Source organism: Cebus imitator, unplaced genomic scaffold, assembly GCF_001604975.1.
Source record: "Cebus imitator isolate Cc_AM_T3 unplaced genomic scaffold, Cebus_imitator-1.0 Scaffold23, whole genome shotgun sequence".
NCBI lineage: Eukaryota > Metazoa > Chordata > Mammalia > Primates > Cebidae > Cebus > Cebus imitator.
Window position 1 is genome coordinate 4094849 of NW_016107338.1, and position 13849 is coordinate 4108697.

Sequence of the window (13849 nt, forward strand, 5' to 3'; positions counted from 1 at the left end):
GTATTTTTATTCATTTTATTTCACAGGATTGTTGTGAGCATTACATACTTAATATGTACAAAGCAAGAAAAACTGGATTTGTCATTATAATTGCTATTAGTCTGTGAGGGAATGGAGGGCAAGGAATCTAATCATCTATTTTTTGTTTTTTTTTTTTTAAACCTCTTCCCTCAGATTCTGATCAGAGCATTCACGTGGATGGTCAATAAGTGCATGTTAGCTACCTTAAGCCTATTGGGAGTTTTTGTATCACTGAATTAAGACTGGAGATTTGTGTAAGCCTGGCCTAGTCTGGTACCAAGGAAGTCTAGAAAAGTGAAAACTGAGATTAGCACTAGATTGATTTTAGGACCTAGCAGAGCTTTTTCTTAAAAAAAAAAAGAAAAAAAAGTCAGTCAAGACAAATAGGTGTTGAGAAAGATGGGGGTCAACGAGTCTAATTCCAAATGAGCTTTCTCATCTATTTTAAGATCTGTTTCAAACTTCCTTAGACAGAAATCTGGCCTTTTAAGGAAAGTGCAGAGAACATGCCTTCCTGGGCTGAGTTTGAGGGAATAGGTGCTGCATTTCACCCTGGAGGTGGCTGCATGAATTTGTGAACTGAGTTGACAACACTGACTCTCCGGAAGAAAAGATGCTATCTCTACCCAGGGAGTTTAATTACAATGGCACTACTTGAAACAGGAGCAGCAGCAGCAGCAACAACAACAACAAACGCCACTGTTAGCCCAGTCACAGCTCAGCTCAGTATTCAGATTCGAGGAAGCAAGAACCATTTTTTTCCCTGGGGCACCCTTTTCTACTCAAATGCCCGCTGAAAAAAATTCTGCGACAAGCACTGGGAGTGGGAAGAGCGGGTGGAGATGAAAAATAGCCCATATTCAGGAATTAGAAAAATCATATTAATAAATCATAGGTTTTTTGTTTGTTTTTGTCAGAGACTTGCCACTACCTTCAGCATCATCCATCAGGAAATCTAGGGTTGGAAAAGTGTACCAACTGGCCTTCCAAATTGTCTGCATTTGGCAGATGCAAATCACACAGTTCACCCCCACCCTCAGCACTTAAAACGGTATCAGGGAAACATAAGCCTCAGTGGAAGAATCTTGAAGTGAAAAATAAATAACTGATCAGTTTAGAGTTAGCGTTCTTGTGTGCAAGGGGGTTAGTGAAGGTCAGGCTATGGGGCGCACCCACAGCGTCAGCAAAGGAGGTAGAATTACGGGGCAGCATGGGCTGAAGAGCCCCCGAGTTTGGGGTCAAGCCAACGGGCTTGGTCTTCGGTATCCTAGGATCTCCTCTGCAGACAATCCTTGGCAGTTTCTCGGTTTGAATCTCGCCTGTACATTTCCAGACGAGACAGTCTTACTGAGCGTTCTCACAGCGCCTAGCTCAGAGCTGACCGCAGAGCCGGCTGTCAATAACATCTAGAAGCAAAAGCAGCTTTTGAGGTTAGGGGCGGAAGGGCATTGGTTTTACTTATTTTAAGGCTGGCGCTCCAGTGCAGCCGGATCCAACGGCCAGCACAATGTTCCCGATCACTTCTTGCTTCCATTTCAGCCCAGGTGACGTCGGGAAACCCCATAGGACCCGCTCGGGGCTAAGCGATTAAGCCGCGTCCTTCAGGTGTCAGTCTCGATCCGTTCGGAAACCACAACCTCCAGAATCCCTTGTGCCAGGAGGCCAGGCCGCAAATAAGATGGCTCCAGGAGGGTGGAACATACCGCAGGGGGAAACCTCGTCGTTGGCAGTTTCTTCACGGGATGTGTTTAAATTGCCGAGTCCCCACAAACGCGCCACCCCACAAACCTCTTTCGAAGCCGTGGGGGCCACCGCTGCCGCCTTGCCCGCTCTTCCAGGAGCATGCTGGGAGTTGTAGTCCAGCAGCCGGACTGCGCCGACCTACCTTTCCCAGCTTGCCCTGCGGCTCGGGCGATATCAACAGTTTTTTCCAGAACTCTCTCTGCACTGAGAACCCCTTCCCCCCGGTCCCCTTCTCGCCGTCGACTCCTTCTCATCTGTGGCAACAGAACAGCGGTTGCAGGAGAGGGCTCGGTCCCTCTCCGCGCCGCCCCGAGGGGCACTTCCGGCGGCGGTTCACTTCCTGGTTGGGTGGATGGAGCCGGGCGGGAGCGCGCGCGGGGGAGGGGCGGCGGGTCAGTCTCCGCCCGGCGCTCCCGGGATCAGCTGGCGGGCGGGCGGGCGCCGAGCGCGGCCCCGGCTCTCGCTGCAGCGCCGCCTCCTCTCTGCGTCGCAGGCCGGCCCGACGGCCGTGACAATGTCGCGGGGCTGGTAGCTGGGCGCCGGCCGCTGAACCGTCTCAAGTGGGTGCTGCCAGGATGCCGCCTCGAGGGGCGGCGGGGAGACCCGGGAGGAGCGGGAGGCAGTGCCCGGGAGGGTCAGCTCTGCCCGTGCAGCTCGGATCCCTCCTTTCTCCGAGCTCCCGGATAGGGGGTCCTGGGTTCTGGGGCCGGGGTCGCGTTTTCAGCCCCAGGGTTTTTCTTGCCAGGAAAATGCATGAAGCGTTTCCCCAGGATGATGGCTTTTGCTCCCCCTAGGACTCAGCGGTTGAATTTTTAAGTGTGTTACTGATTCATCGTCTCTCTCTTCCTCTGTCATCACAGGTTTAAACTTACACGAATCGCTCTCTGGAGGAGGAGGGGACCCGCCGCGCGATTGACACGCATATTCCTATAGGCATCCTCCCTCAGCCCCCACCCCCACGGCCGGATTCGGGTGGCTCCTCTCCGAGCTGAAATCCGAGAAGAAATCCTTGGATCTCTTTTCTTAAAAAAAAAAAAAAAAAATCTAGAAACCATCGGTATTTTGCTTTGCTGCTTCCTATTCGCAAGATGAAGAAGTTTTTCGACTCCCGGCGAGAGCAGGGCGGCTCTGGCCTGGGCTCCGGCTCCAGCGGAGGAGGGGGCAGCACCTCGGGCCTGGGCAGTGGCTACATCGGAAGAGTCTTTGGCATCGGGCGACAGCAGGTCACAGTGGACGAGGTGTTGGCGGAAGGTACGGCGGGGCTCAATGCGCCGTAAATTAAAATCTTGTGCTGATGCGGCAAGACTGTGGTTTCTAGTTGTTGCACGTATGAATGGGCTTTGACCAGTTGACCCCCCCTTCCCCCTTCACTTGCCCTGTGAGTCATTGTCCTTGAGAGATTTAAAATTGAGATTTGAAAGTGACTGGGCTTATGGGGGTGTGGGGAGGTTGCCGAAATTGTTTACCTTAGTGGCCTTTTATTTTTATTTTTTTAATATTAAGAAGCCGAATTTTGAGGATCACACAAGAAAACGTATGTGTGAAAGTGTAAAGCTTTATGCCAAATGTAGGGTGATGGGCTTGTCATCCTCCTAAAACTTAAAATCTTGATGTGAAGGCTGAAGGGTGGGGATGGGGGGACTTTTAAGAAGAGAGGGTTTCTCCTTCTCCTACCCAACTTTCCCACTTCCATGAGCAGGCATTGGAAGGAAGAGAGGATTTTCGGAGAATGTGACTGTGTTTTTCCAAGGGGCTCTTGGTGGATTTCACTAGGTTTGTTTCCTGACCCAACTGTAATCAGGTCCCCAGGATATAGCAAAGATAACAGAAATTATATAAAACAAATGTGGTTATTTTGAACTCAATCTAGCAGGCCCCTCTTCCCCTGGCTTTAGGTTTTGTTTTTGTTTTTTTAACCAAAAGAAAAATTACTTGAGAGTGGCTCTGATTTTGTTTTTTCCCTATCAGGGAGGATGTTATTTAGATCTGCTTCGTAAATTTCCTCTGTGTTTCATCTGCGTATCTATACTCATGTAGATATACATCTTTATTCCCCCAGGCTTTTGGGAAATCTTTGCATATCTCTTTTGGTAACCTTAACCTCGACCTTCATAATTATGCCAGACTCATACTTTTCACAGCCCATTGCCTGCCTAGTGTGTTTTTATTTTTAATAAAAGCAGCAATTTCCTTGGCATGAAGCAATTCAGACTAATTGGATGGGGCCAACCTGCTGTAGGTTGTGTTATAGACTGAGAGGGGTTGGAGGAAGGGAGAGGTCTCTATTACTGCAACATGGTGGTAGTAGGGAACAGTTTTATTAGCAAGGGAAGAGAGAAAGCTAAGGGGCATCTTTAAAAAGGGGCCTTTTGCGAGCTAAAGTTGAAGCAAGGGTCCTGACCTGGCCCTGGGAAATGCTTGTCATGGTTAGTGTTGCAGGCTGGTGGGTGGGTTTGGAAGAGGAAGAAGCTGTGTTTGGCTCTCAGCTTGTGTAAGCGCTGGATTCAGCAGGGCCCAGTTTTCTGGGAATAGAGTTGAAGCCTGTACTTTAAAAACACGATGTAAAAAAAAGATGTCTGACAGTTAATGTCCTTGTGAAATTATTGCTCTTCCATTCTCAGTACTGCTCTAGCTAGGCTTTATCTGGGGCCTGAGTCACTGTCCCTTTGGATCTTTCCTGTGGACTTTGGTGCAGGCTGGGAGATGCTTCTGTGCCCGCTGCCAGATCCGCACCCTTGAGTCTGATCTGTCTCTTTCATCCCTGTGCCAAAGCCCTTGACTACAGTGGGGTGGAGAAATGGTGAAAAGGAGCGTGTGTCAGAGAAATCGGAGAAATGAGGGGCAACAGAGCACTTTTTCTCCCCTCATAGCCCACGAGCATTTTGTTCAGCTAGGATGTTGTCTCATCACGGATGATGCTGCCCAAAGCGGTTCATGTTCTTCAAGTGTGAGAAGAGTCATCGGGAGGAGAAAAGGCAAAATTGATCTTTGTTACCTAGGCTGCCTTCTTCTTCCCTGGGATTCATCTTCGAGAACTGTGCATCATGTATTGTGATATTTTTACATGGAATTTAGGACTAGTAGCTCTGCATTTATTCATTCAGCAGTTTATGGAGTGCCTGTGAAGTGCCAGGTGCTGTGCTAGGCTCTGGGGGTATGCTATAAACTAGATGCTGGCCTTCACCAACTGGTTTAAGAGTTGAAAAATAACCAGTTATAGTGGATTGATAAGTGCCATCATAGAGGTAAACCTAGGTTGTAGTGGCCCCCAATTTTAGGGAGCCCAGGATAGTTTTCTGGAGAAAGTGACTGAAGAATGAGTAGGAGTTAGTATGGTGGCAGCATGGGCAAAGACAGAGTAGCAAGAGAGAATATCACGTAGAACCAGGTCTGGCTATGCTGCCCTTTTTGTGTTCTTTGGCTTTAGTTGTGTTTGAATTTGTGGCTCCTAGAAGTGTTTAGATATGTAGGAACCAGTATACAAAGTATTTATGTAGCACATACCAAGTCCAAAGACCCTATGAAGTTCTGAGAGGGATAAGGGAGGTCTAAAGTGTGATTGACATCTGCCTTTAAGGATCTGCCAGTGAATTTGGAAGGTGAGGCATATATTCACACATACAGTAGCATGCTTACCAGCTACTGTAGAGTCAGAGAGATCTAGGTTCACATTCTGGATCTCTTCTTTACTAGCTGTGGAACTATAGGCAAGACATTCCAAACCACTCTTGAATCTCTGTTTCCCTGTGGCAGTGGTTCTCAAAGTGGAACATCTTTATCACCTGTGAGCTTGTTGTAAATGGAGATCCTCAGGCCTTACTACATGGGCTGTGGGTGGGGGCTTAATAAGTTCCTGGAGAGATTCTGATGCAAGGTCAAGTTTGAGAGCCACTGCCTAATGGACTGGTCATGAAGATTAAATGAGACAATATATATAAAGTAATTAACATTTTCAGGTGTTCAATAAATGGTAGCCATTACTTACCAGCAACGTTATATATATGTGTGTGTGTGTGTGTGTGTGTGTGTGTGTGTGTGTATATATATATATATATATGGAGAGAGAGAGAGAGAGAGAGAGAGAGAGAGTGTGTGTGTGTGTGTGTGTGTGTGTGTGTGTGTTAAAGGGGAGTGGGAGCATTGTGAAAGCTAGTTAAGTTACAGCAATCTGAAGCAATTCCTTTCCCCCATTGTTAGGGGACAGAGCCAGGTGTTCTTTGCAGAGTCCTCACCAGCTCCTTAAAGGGTCAACAGATGTTTTGGGTAGCCATGCATCTTCCCTGGACCCTCTTCTCTGTGAGTCCTCAAATGCTGACCTCTCCACATTTCCAGCCAGAGTTGTCTAAGGACCATGGGAGTTGTACACTGTGTGCCCAGAGCCTTGGCCAGGTAGTTTAGAGAGGAGTGGTGTGAGAGGCTTCAAAACACTGACAAGATTACTACCACGTTCCACTGCTGATCTCTTTTTCTCTAGTGTGAGTATTGGTCTGTGCTTTTTCGTGAGGAATTGCAAGAACCCCAAGGAGCAGGTGCTGGGCAAGACAAAAGGATGCTGCACCGCCATATCTCCCCTGTTAGCATCAGCCTTTCTAGCCTGATTTTACTGACTAGTCCAGCAGGGGCTGTTTGGGGGAAGTGAAGTCTTTAAGTCATGAGTTTAGAGGAATATGGCTATTTCTAGGCTGGGTGCCAGGGAGAATATTTTCTTTCTAGCTTTCTCAGCGAAGATGCCATGATGAGATGCTAAATCATGTCTAAGTTAATGGGCATGTGATGTCAGGGGAAGATCTGGTTTAAGCTTCCAGAATGAGCTCAATGGGAAAATTGAAGCAATGTTCAAAGAAGGATTGAGAAACTGTGCTTTTATCTTACTTCCTTAGCTATACGAGGACTTATATCTCAGCTTTAAACAATAAATGTTTATTTATTTATTACTGTGTCCAATACAACATTCCAGAGCTATAAGGTGGACTAGATGGCTCCTCAGAGCAGTTTTCTAACCTATAGTCAGGGAATCCAGGTCTAGGGCTGATGAAAACTACCAAATGTTCACATAAGTAAACTTGGATAATTTCTCCTACCTACAGAGCAAACTAGTAAGGCTTAAAAAATGTGTGTGAAGGGCTGGTGTGGTGGCTCACACCTGTAATCCCAGTGCTTTGGGAGGCTGATGTGGGTGGATCACCTGAGGTCAGGAGTTCGAGACCAAGCTGACCAACATGGAGAAACTCCGGCTCTACTAAAAATACAAAATTAGCCGGGTGAGGTGGCATATGCCTGTAATCCCAGCTATGTGGGAGGCTGAGGCAGGAGAATCGCTTGAACCTGGGAGGCAGAGGTTATAGTGAGCCGAGATCATGCTATTGCACTCCAGCCTGGGCAACGGAGTGAGACTTTGTCTCAAAAAAAAGTGTGTGAAACCACCAAAAATTTCATTAAAGGCATATCATTCTAATGTGTTGGTGTTATCAATATGATACACAAATGTGCCTCTTTGTGGCAGGCACTGTATTAGATTCCAGAGATCCTAAGATGGATGGGACACAGGCCTGACTCTTAACAGAGCTCAACACCTGAGATAAGTGTACAGCACTTAAGCGTGGCCTTTGACCCTTAGATGGTAAAAGATGTTATCATAAAGAGAAAGAGTCTGGGGGTAAGGGTTTGTAGATGACATGCAGTTTGAACAGGAATAGACATTGCCCAGCAAATGGGGGTTCCAGATGGGTGTTAGCCAGGACCTTCCAGGCTGAGAGAATAGCATAGGCAAAGTAAAGTGGTGAAACGGTATGATGAACTTTGAGAATACTGACTAGTTTAGTGTTACCATTTTGGTCAGTACACGTTTCCTCCCCAGAATCAAGGAAAGGACAGAAAGACATGGAATGGTAGAATGAAATTCTTTTACATTGCTCCCTGGACGTGCTTGCTGCTCACTTTCTTTAGTGGCCCTGGGCCTTTTGAATGCCTGATGAATAGAGATCAAGAATCCACAGCTCCCTGCCTGTGTCTCAGCCCCCTGCCAGTTGTGGGGAAAGGGAGCAGTGAGTGTCTGGGGAAAGAATGGTCCCAGAAGGTTGGATAAGAGGCTAGAAGCTTAAGCAGAAGCAGGTGGGGAAGGGAAATGGCCGGTGTTACCGAAAGGTGTGAACAGGGGAGATGACGAGGATGTTTGACCAGAGCAGAGGGTGCATTGGAGAGAAAAGGAAGGACTAATTTTACGGAGAACCTTGAGTGCCGGGCAGAGAGATTAGTTATAAGCACCTGAGACCTTCTCTTGACGCAAACACCGATTTGATCCCTCCTACTTCAGATGTCTTTGCCTGCTGAGAAGTCTGGTTTTTTAGAGGCAACTGCAGATTTTCAGGGGGTGGTTTGTGAATGGTGTCTTCTTCCTGGCTTTGGGCATGATGACGGTTGTAGCTTTGCTAAATATAGCCAAACCTAGAATTCAGAAATGAAATCCAGAATAAGCAATTGCCATGGTCAGACTCTTTCTTTCTGTCTAACAAAGTGTCAAGCACATTTAATAAGAAATAATAAGAGAGAGCAACAGTTTCACATGATTTTTGAGTGGAAGGATGTGGGGGGAGGCATACACTTGCACCTTGATAGCCAAAATGCCATGTAGAGTACACAAGAAAGGTTTGATAAATATTAACAAAACACACAAAAAATATTACTGTATCAGAGCTGTCATTTTAACTTGCAATATTTGAACACTGATACTTCAGAAATGGGACTAGTACCACCTTCATCTTGCACCCTTCGAAGGATGCATGCCTTCTGAGCCTACTTAAGAGGTAACTAACATCTGCATCTGAAAGAGAAAAAAAGATAATAGAAAGGTATTGTCTATTAAAGTAGCATCTAGCACTGTGAGCTAGCAGATGCTTGCCTCCAGTCTATTTTATGGAGCCATATTTTGGTGTGGTGGAAAGAACACTGCATTATGAATTGAGAGATCAAGGTTTGTCGGTTCATTCACTGCCTTATTCAGTAAATGTTACTGAGCATTCACTATGTGCCAGGCATCATGCAGAGATGAATAAGACATGGCTGTGCCTTGAGGACCTCATGATCATAGAACTTCAGATATGTGAGCAAATAGCTGCAGGTGCTATACTGGAGCGATGTAAAAGGGCTAGGGAATAGACCCAAGGCAAGCACTTTGTGGTTTAGGGAGTAGTCAGCTAAAGAAAGGTGACATTTGAGGTGTGTCTTCAAAAATGAGAACTTACTGCTAGATGGACAAGGTAGAAGAACATTCTAGGCAGAGAGAATAACATGGCCAAGACAAAAAAGCAGAAAAATAACTGCTTACTGGGAAGCTGTATATTTTTTAAATAGCAATTATCTATTAATGGCCCAGGGCTGTGCTGTTCAATAAAGTAGCCCACTAGCCTCATATGGCTATTTAAATTATCTACAATAGGCCAGGTGCAGTGCCTACCACCTGTAATCCCAGTACTTTGGGAAGCCAAGGCATATAGATCACCTGAGGTCAGGAGTTCGAGACCAGCCTGGCCAACATGGTAAAACTTCATGTGTATTAAAAATACAAAAATTAACTGGGTGTGGTGGCAGGTGCCAGTAATTCTAGCTATTTGGGAGGCTGAGGCAGGAGAATCACTTGAACCCAGAATGCAGACGTTGCAGTGAGCTGAGATCGCGTCACCATACTCCAGCTTGGGTGACAGAGTGAGTCTCCATCTCAAAAAAAAAAAAAAAAAAAGGAAAAGTAAAGAAATTATCTAAAATAGAAGTTCATCAGATGTACTAGCCACATTTTGATTGCTTAATCATCACAGGTGGTTGGTGCTTACAGTTTTGGACAGTGCAGGTAAGAATATTTCATCTTCACAAATTCTGTTGGGCAGTGTTGGTCTAGAGCAGCAGTCTCTAAACTTTTTGGATAGAATAGTGCTCTCAGTTAAAAAAAACATGCCATATCTTCATGTATGTATGCTTGTTTGTTTGTAAGTTATATTCATGTCCTGCTATCATTAGCTAATATCTGAAGCCACATTATACACTTAGGGTGAAGTTCATTATGAATGTTAGTGGATGTAAATCTATACTTTAAATAATCTTAACAGGATTTTGGTTAACTTATTCGATTGCGATTGTTTCTACATTGCAGTGTGACTAGGTGTGAAGAGTATACCAGGAATAGGAATGACAGCTCTGCTGTTCTCTTATTCATTTTTGATTGCACTATCTTTGATCCAAGGTGTTTTTTTTTAGTAGCAATCTTTTTAAGCCTCTAGTTTGTTTTATGAGGATTTATTAATTTAAAACAATGCAATCAGTAAATCAGCTTTGGCAAGCACACAAGAACTATGGTATATCTCAATGTGCTGTAAAGATGTTACCATCAGCCCTCAATAGTGGACATGTGACTGAACATGGACTGAATGGGACTGCTAGTGTTGGGCCATATGTTGTATATTAACAAGGACAAAATCTTATTTTTTCTAAATATTTAAATGTAAAATACACATAACCTAAAATTTACTGCCTTAATTATTTTTAAGTATACATTTAGGTGGTGGTAAATATATTCATGATGTGCAACCATCACCACCATCCATCCCCATAACTCTTTTCATCTTGTGAAACTGAAATCTTACCTATTAAACGACAACTGTAATTCCCCTCTCTCTGGCCTCTGGCAACCAGCACTCCACTTACTGTCTCTGTGACTTTTACTACTTTGAGTACCTCATATAAGTGGAATATTACAGTATTTGGCCTTCTGTGACTGGCTTATTTCACTTAGCATAATGTCCTCAAGGTTCATTCGTGTTGTACCGTGTGTAAGAATTTCTTTCCTGGTTAAGGTTCAGGAATATCCATTGTGTATATGTGCCACATTTATCATTCGTCCGTGGACACTGGGTTGCTTCCACCTTTTAGCTATTACGAATAATGCTGCTGCAGTATGAACATGGGTGTTCAAATATCTCTTCAAGACCTTGCATTCAATTATTTTGGGTATATACTCAGAATTGCAATTGCTAGGTCATACGGTAATCCTATTTTTAATTTTTTAAGGAAATGCCATATTTTTCCATAGCAGCTGTACCCTTTTTCCATTCCCATCAGCATTGCACAAGGGTTCCAGTTATTCCTCATTCTCACTGACACTTGTTTTCTGTTTTGTGACAGTAGCTATTCTAGTGGATGTGAGGTGGTATCTTTTTGTACCTTTAATTTGTATTTCCCTAGTAATTTGTGATGTCAATCATCTTGTTATGTGTTTATTAGCCATTTGTATATCTTCTTTGGAAAATGTCTATTTAAGTCCTTTGCCCATTTTTGAATTGGGTTGTTTGTTATTTTAGGTGTTCTCTGTATATTCTGGGCATTAATTCCTTATCAGATACATGATTTGCAGATATTTTCTCGTATTCTGTGGGTTACCTTTTTACTCATAAAATCTTACTTTTTAAGATAAAAATAAATAAAAATAGGTGTCTTATATTTTTTTGTCTACCCCAGTGGATTGTCATCTTGTACACTACTGTTTTGAGACCATCGTGGTCTAGAGCACTAGTTCTCTACCATTTTTTGTTTCTCAGAAAAAGAAAGAAAACCAAAAACCAAAATATGGCAATACTTACTTTAACTTTACTAAGAGAAGACTAGAACATAGGTAAAGATGGTCAACTAGATGCAGCAAGGTTCCATGAAGGTGAGGTTACAGAGAAAAGACTCAGTTAAGAACAGTCTGTGTTCACGAAATCTTTCATAACCATTTCAGTCTTCTCTGATCTCCTTCCCTCAAACCCGGAGTTTAGAGACTACACCACACACCCCAGCATAGCAAGAGATGTGTAATTGCCTCGTGGGGTTCGCTTGTGTCTTGTGTGTTGGTCATATGTCAGTTAGCAGGGCAGGAGCCAAGTCTTCCATTACTCCTCTGTTTGCTATAACATCTCAGGCAGAGAATGTATGACATGCTTAGTAAACTTTGCTGCCTCTTCACTGGCAGGACAAGCTGCTCTTATGCAAAATAACCTTATATCTACATCCTCTCATTTCGTGACTGCATCATCCCTGCAGAGGTGGGAAGGATGGTTATTACTGCAGCTGTACAGATGAGAAAGCAGTGGCTGATGTTGGCTGAATGACTTCTTCAAAGCCATATTGGCAAGAAATAGCAGTGAAGGAACTTGAACCCAAGGCTCCTAGTTGCAAGTGTAGGATTGTTCCTTAAAATTTTTTCTTGTACAAAGGATCATCAGTATCTTTTCTCATAACATTCTTTATATATATTTCAGATGGAGTCTTGCTGTCACCCAGGCTAGAGTGCAGTGGCACGATCTCGGCTCACTGCAACCTCTGCCTCCCAGGTTTAAGCAATTCTCAGGCCCCAAACTCTCGAGTAGTTGGGACTATAGGCGTGTGCTACCACACCCATCTAATTTTTGTATTTTTAGTAGAGATGGGGTTTCACCATGTTGGCCAGGCTGGTCTTGAACTCCTGACCTCAAGTGATCCACCTGCTTCATCCTCCCAAAGTGCTGGGATTATAGGCATGAGCCACTGTCCCCAGTCCTCTCATAACATTCTTGACCTTTAATAACCAACCCTTCCCAGCTGAATCTTCCTATGAGTTTTTCAAGTCAGATAATGTTTCTGTAGCATTTGGGGGTTGCTCAGTGGCTTAGTCCCTGGGATGCTGTAAAAAAATATCAGAAACTAGGTAGCCTATAAATAATAGAAATTTATTTCCCACAGTTCTGGAGGCTGTGAAGTCCAAGATCAGAGTACCAGGACGGTCAGGTTCTAGTCAGGGCCCTCTTCTGGGTTGCAGACTGCTAACTTCTGATGTGTCCTCACATGGTGGAAGGGACAAGGCTGCTTTCTGGGACCTCTTTTTTCTTTCTCTTTTTTTCCTTGGGCCTCTTTTATAAGGACGTTGATCCCCTTTTATAAGGACGTTGATCCCATTCATCAGTGTTCCCATCTCAAGACTTAATCACCTCCCAAAGACTCCGCCTTCTAATACCTTGAATCTTAATACCTTAGTGATTAGGATTCAACATATGAATTTTGGGAGGACACAGACATTCAAACCATAAGCACACACATATGGGAATATGGGGAGAATTTTTTTTTAAGCTCAAAGTCTGTATTCAGTAAGTGACAGTACTATTACAGCGCCCCTCAACCAGGGCCTACAAAGACTTGCCATTCTACCTTATTTGGTTTGGTGGTTTCTTTTTTTCCTTTTTTTTTTTTTTCTGAGATGGAGTTTTGCTCCTGTGGCCCACGATGGAGTGCAGTGGTGTGATCTCGGCTCACTAAAACCGCCACCTCCCCGGTTCACGAGATTCTCCTGTTTCAGCCTCCTGAGTAGCTGGGATTACAGGCATGTGCCAGCTAATTTTTGTATTTTTAGTAGAGACGAGGTTTCACTATGTTGGCTAGGCTAGTCTTGAACTCCTGACCTCAGGCAATCCTCCCACCTCGGCCTCCCAAAGTGCTGGGATTACAGGCATAAGCCACCATGTCTGGCTAGTGGTTTATTTCTATAAGTAGCTAGTTTGTGCACAAAATTATCCAAACATTTTTAACCATAATAGGTTAAGAAAGATTGCTAGTTCATTGATTCTAAGAAAACAAATTTGAAAATTAGGTGATTTGCCAAAAGTCACACTGCCAGTTAGGCCTTTCCAAGCAACTACCAACTCGTGTCTCTTCCCACATTGGTCAACAGTCATTTGTGCTACCTTGGCACTGCTGACATTTTGATCTGGACAACTGTTGTAGAGGGCTGTCCTGTGCACTGTGGGATGTTTAGCAGTATCCTTGGCTTCTACACCCTAGGTGCCCGAATTATATAATACATACACAGCCTCCTGTGACAATGAAAAATGTCTTAACATTGCTAAATGTCACCTGGGGGACAAAATTGCCTGTTTTAGGGAACATGTCTAGTTCAGTATGTTTGTATATGTTCTGGTCTTCTGCTGGTAAAGCTGAAGTAAGTATTGCAATATTTTTGGTCTTTTTTTTGAGGAACAAAATGGCCTACATAAATAATTCAGATGTTCTGTGTTTATACCCAAGCCAA

At 44.2% G+C, this 13849-nt stretch overlaps 1 protein-coding gene across 9 annotated transcripts in view; it reads left to right on the plus strand.

The window, feature by feature from the left end:
• Positions 1-645: 645 nt before the first annotated feature.
• Positions 646-13849, plus strand: part of LOC108299663 (AP2-associated protein kinase 1) — a 171963-nt gene continuing 158759 nt past the window's right edge. For 8 of the 9 annotated variants that reach the window (XM_017522061.2, XM_017522066.2, XM_017522065.2 and 5 more), the window contains exons 1-2: positions 646-2324; positions 2625-3015. In XM_017522061.2, coding sequence (XP_017377550.1) covers positions 2853-3015 — 163 coding nt within the window. In that variant the 5' untranslated portion in view covers positions 646-2324; positions 2625-2852. The remainder of the gene's footprint in view (positions 2325-2624; positions 3016-13849) is intronic. The other variant, XM_017522062.2, reaches the window with a different exon arrangement.